The following is a 3545-nucleotide window of genomic DNA, read 5'->3' on the forward strand; positions in this document are numbered from 1 at the left end:
AAAGGCTACACAACTTGCCTTGAAGCTGGGTTTTCCTACTGAGTACATTGTATGTTTTTAGGCTGAAATAGCTCAGTTATTTACAAATCTTGACACCTTATGCAAGGAAGCCAATTGGTGGCTCTTGTCCCTCAGCTTCTACACCTAAAATTAGCATAATAATAGTATTTTTCAAAAGAATTACTGTGAAGACCAAATGAGTTATCAGCATTAAGAAAGTTGATCGTATTATGACTTGAATCAAAAATGTCCTCCAGAGGCTCATGTGCTAACAGCTGATAGACTGTGGCAAGTATTTGGATCATGAGGACCTAATTACTAGAGCCTAATGACCCACACAGTGGATTAATGCATTGATTAATTCATAATGGGGGTGGTGGTAAAAACGGTGGACAGTGAGGCTGGATTGGAGGAAGTGGGTTGCTAGGGCCGTGATCTGAAAGCCTGTCTCTAGTCCCCAGCCTCTTCCTGTTTGTCTCCATCCTTCTCCAGTCTCCCTGGAGGTGAGTTTGTTTGCTCCACCACCGAATCCTTTCTGTGGTGTTTTTATACCTCACCTCCCTCACTCAGACCCAGGAGCCACAGAGGGACCACGATCTGAAATCATGAAACAAAATAAATCCTTCCTCCTTTACATTGTTTTCTCAGGTACTTTGTCACAGAGACACACACACACACACAAAAACTAACAAGTTCAGGATAGCCAATGTAAGCAAGTGTTAGTTACTAACATTATTGCTATTGTGAATTTTCATTTTTTTTTTTAAAGATATATTTATTATGTATACAGTGTTCTGCCTGCATGTACACCTGCAGGCCAGAAGGGGGCACCAGATCTCATTATAGATGGTCGTGAGCCACCATGTGGTTGCTGGGAATTGAACTCAGGACCTCTGGAAGAGCAGTTAGTGCTCTTAACCGCTGAGCCATCTCTCCAGCCCCCTCATTTTTTTTTTTATTCAGATATCTGTGTGTGTGTGCGCACACAGGCATGTGTGCAGGTAGGCATGTGAGTGCAGGCATGTACATGGCACAGCACACATGTGGAGTTCAGAAGACAACCTTTAGGAGCTGGTTCTGTCCTTCCACTGGGTCCCTGAGATCAGGATTTCTCAGCAAGCACTCTTACCCACCGAGCCATCTTCCTGGCCCAATCATTATGGTTTTCTTCACATTCTAGGTCAGATCGACCAAATAAATGTTCTTTATTGAAATCAAAAACTGTCATTATCACTATTTTTAAGGTTATTAAGTGTTTTGTGCACAGTGAGCTAGCAGAATCTCTTTTAGTGGGTAGAGAGTCTTGAATAATCCATTCAAGGAAGGGCACTTAGTCCAACTTAATGAGTGTATGTCCTTTCCATACCGATGGAAACACTGCGGGCTCATGCTTAGCCAGTATTTCTGGATCTGACTGTGGCAGTTAGCAGACACATGAGGAGTGAGAACCCTGGCTGAATTATCAAGGGTGACTCCAGGAGAGCTGCAGTGACCCATCTTGCCTTCAGATGTCCAGCAAAAGAAAAGAGTTAATTATTATTGAGGTTGCTACCTAAGGTGGCTTGGATAAGGCTTCATACGATTTCAGATGGGCTGGACAAAGCTCCACAAGTCACCCAAGGGTGTAACCACTAATGTTAAGCCAATTATTCATTTTTACTAAGCCTTACATCCCTCCTTTGTAAGATGACAATAATAATAGTCATGATGTTTTTCTGAGCAGTAAATAAAGCACTTAACAGAATGCCTAACGTAGTAACTGTTTAATAGGTAGTAATTATTTGTCATCTAATTTATACGGTGCCAATAAGCTACTGGCCAGGAGCTCATGGGTCTGGGAGTGGAAACCCAGACATCTCTTACTTAATAGGACTGTTTGCACCACCACAGGAGAAGTCCATCTGCCTACCAGCTCACCGAGCTTAACTAGACAGCTCCCACTTAAATGAAAGGTCTCCTACAGGCGTAGCCTACAACAACAGATGGAGCCTGATCCTGTCCACCCAACCGTAATAGCCTGAAGGAAAATCAAGGTGCCTCAGGGCTGACAATGGCTTTTTTCTTTCAAGCCTAAGCACATAAATGGTTGGTTTCTTGAATTTTGTTACTTGCTAAACTGCTATTTTTAGAATAATTCTCCCCTCCCTACCTGCTTTGCCAAAATTCTATCATCTAAATAATGTCAGATCCTTGAAAAATAAGATTTGGGAACAAAGCTGCTTATTACTCAAATTATAGCTACTCAGGTAGTCCTAAAGTCCCTAAGAAGTAGAGCGGCAAAGTGGAGGAGTGTTTGGATGATTTGGAACAAAGAGAAACAGCACCATGGCTTTGTAAACACACATAAAGCATTTAGGGAACAAGAAGAGACTAAAAGGGGCCTGGAAAGACTGCTCGGCAGTTAACAACAGCATTTGCTGCTCTTATAGAAGACCTGGGTTTGGGTCCTTTCCAGCTTGGGCCCGGCAGAATGGCTCCCGCAAAGAAGGGTGGCGAGAAGAAGAAGGGCCGTTCTGCCATCAACGAGGTGGTGACCCGAGAATACACCATCAACATTCACAAGCGCATCCATGGAGTGGGCTTCAAGAAGCGTGCCCCTAGGGCACTCAAAGAAATCCGGAAATTTGCCATGAAGGAGATGGGTACTCCAGATGTGCGCATTGATACTAGGCTCAATAAAGCCGTCTGGGCCAAAGGAATAAGGAATGTTCCATACCGTATCCGTGTACGTTTGTCCAGAAAACGTAATGAGGATGAGGACTCACCAAACAAGCTCTACACATTGGTAACTTACGTACCTGTTACCACATTCAAAAATCTACAGACAGTCAATGTGGATGAGAACTAAGCTGCAGAGTGTCAAATAAAGTTGGAGAACTACCTTCAAAAAAAAAAAAAAAAAAAAAAAGAAGACCTGGGTTTGATTTTCAGCACTTACATGGCAGCTCACAACTGTCTCTAACTCTAGTTTCAGGGAATCCAACACCCTCTTCTATCCTTCCAGGACAATACACACACATGGTTCACAGACATATATGCAGGCAATTTTTTTTTTTTTTTTTTGGTTTTTTGAGACAGGGTTTCTCTGTGTAGCTTTGGTGCCTGTCCTGGAACTCACTTTGTAGACCAGGCTGGCTTCGAACTCACAGAGATTCGCCTGCCTCTGCCTCCCCAGTGCTGGGATTAAAGGCATTCGCCACCATGCCCAGCTAAAAGTAAATGAGAGAGAGAGAGAGAGAGAGAGAGAGAGAGAGAGAGAGTAGAAGTCTGTCAATGAACATGTCAAATACAACTAACTGCAAAAGACGGTTCATTCTTTTCTTACTATCTTGTCTGGAAATAGTTACATAAGTAGCAGTCTCCTCGAAAATCAAACATTCCATCCTGGAGGTTCAAAATCAAGAAGTAAACAACTCCCAGGTCTCAGGAAGGTCCTGAAACGTAAAAGATTCATAATGCTCCCTCCCCCAAGGCTATATAAGCAGTAGGATCCCCAGAGATTCTCTGACCTGTGGAACTGCCTCTAAGTCCTGCAATGAGCTCTA

General features: G+C 43.2%; 1 protein-coding gene across 1 annotated transcript; it reads left to right on the forward strand.

Annotated features, from left to right (window-relative positions):
- The first annotated feature begins 2436 nt into the window (after positions 1–2436).
- Positions 2437–2882, forward strand: LOC128116277 (60S ribosomal protein L31). Its single transcript, XM_052747460.1, has one exon. The coding sequence runs from the start codon at positions 2471–2473 to the stop codon at positions 2846–2848; it is 378 nt and encodes a 125-aa protein (XP_052603420.1). The 5' UTR covers positions 2437–2470; the 3' UTR covers positions 2849–2882.
- Positions 2883–3545: the final 663 nt, after the last annotated feature.

This window comes from Peromyscus californicus, unplaced genomic scaffold (assembly GCF_007827085.1).
Source record: "Peromyscus californicus insignis strain IS unplaced genomic scaffold, ASM782708v3 Scaffold_20__1_contigs__length_68692818, whole genome shotgun sequence".
Classification (NCBI taxonomy): domain Eukaryota; kingdom Metazoa; phylum Chordata; class Mammalia; order Rodentia; family Cricetidae; genus Peromyscus; species Peromyscus californicus.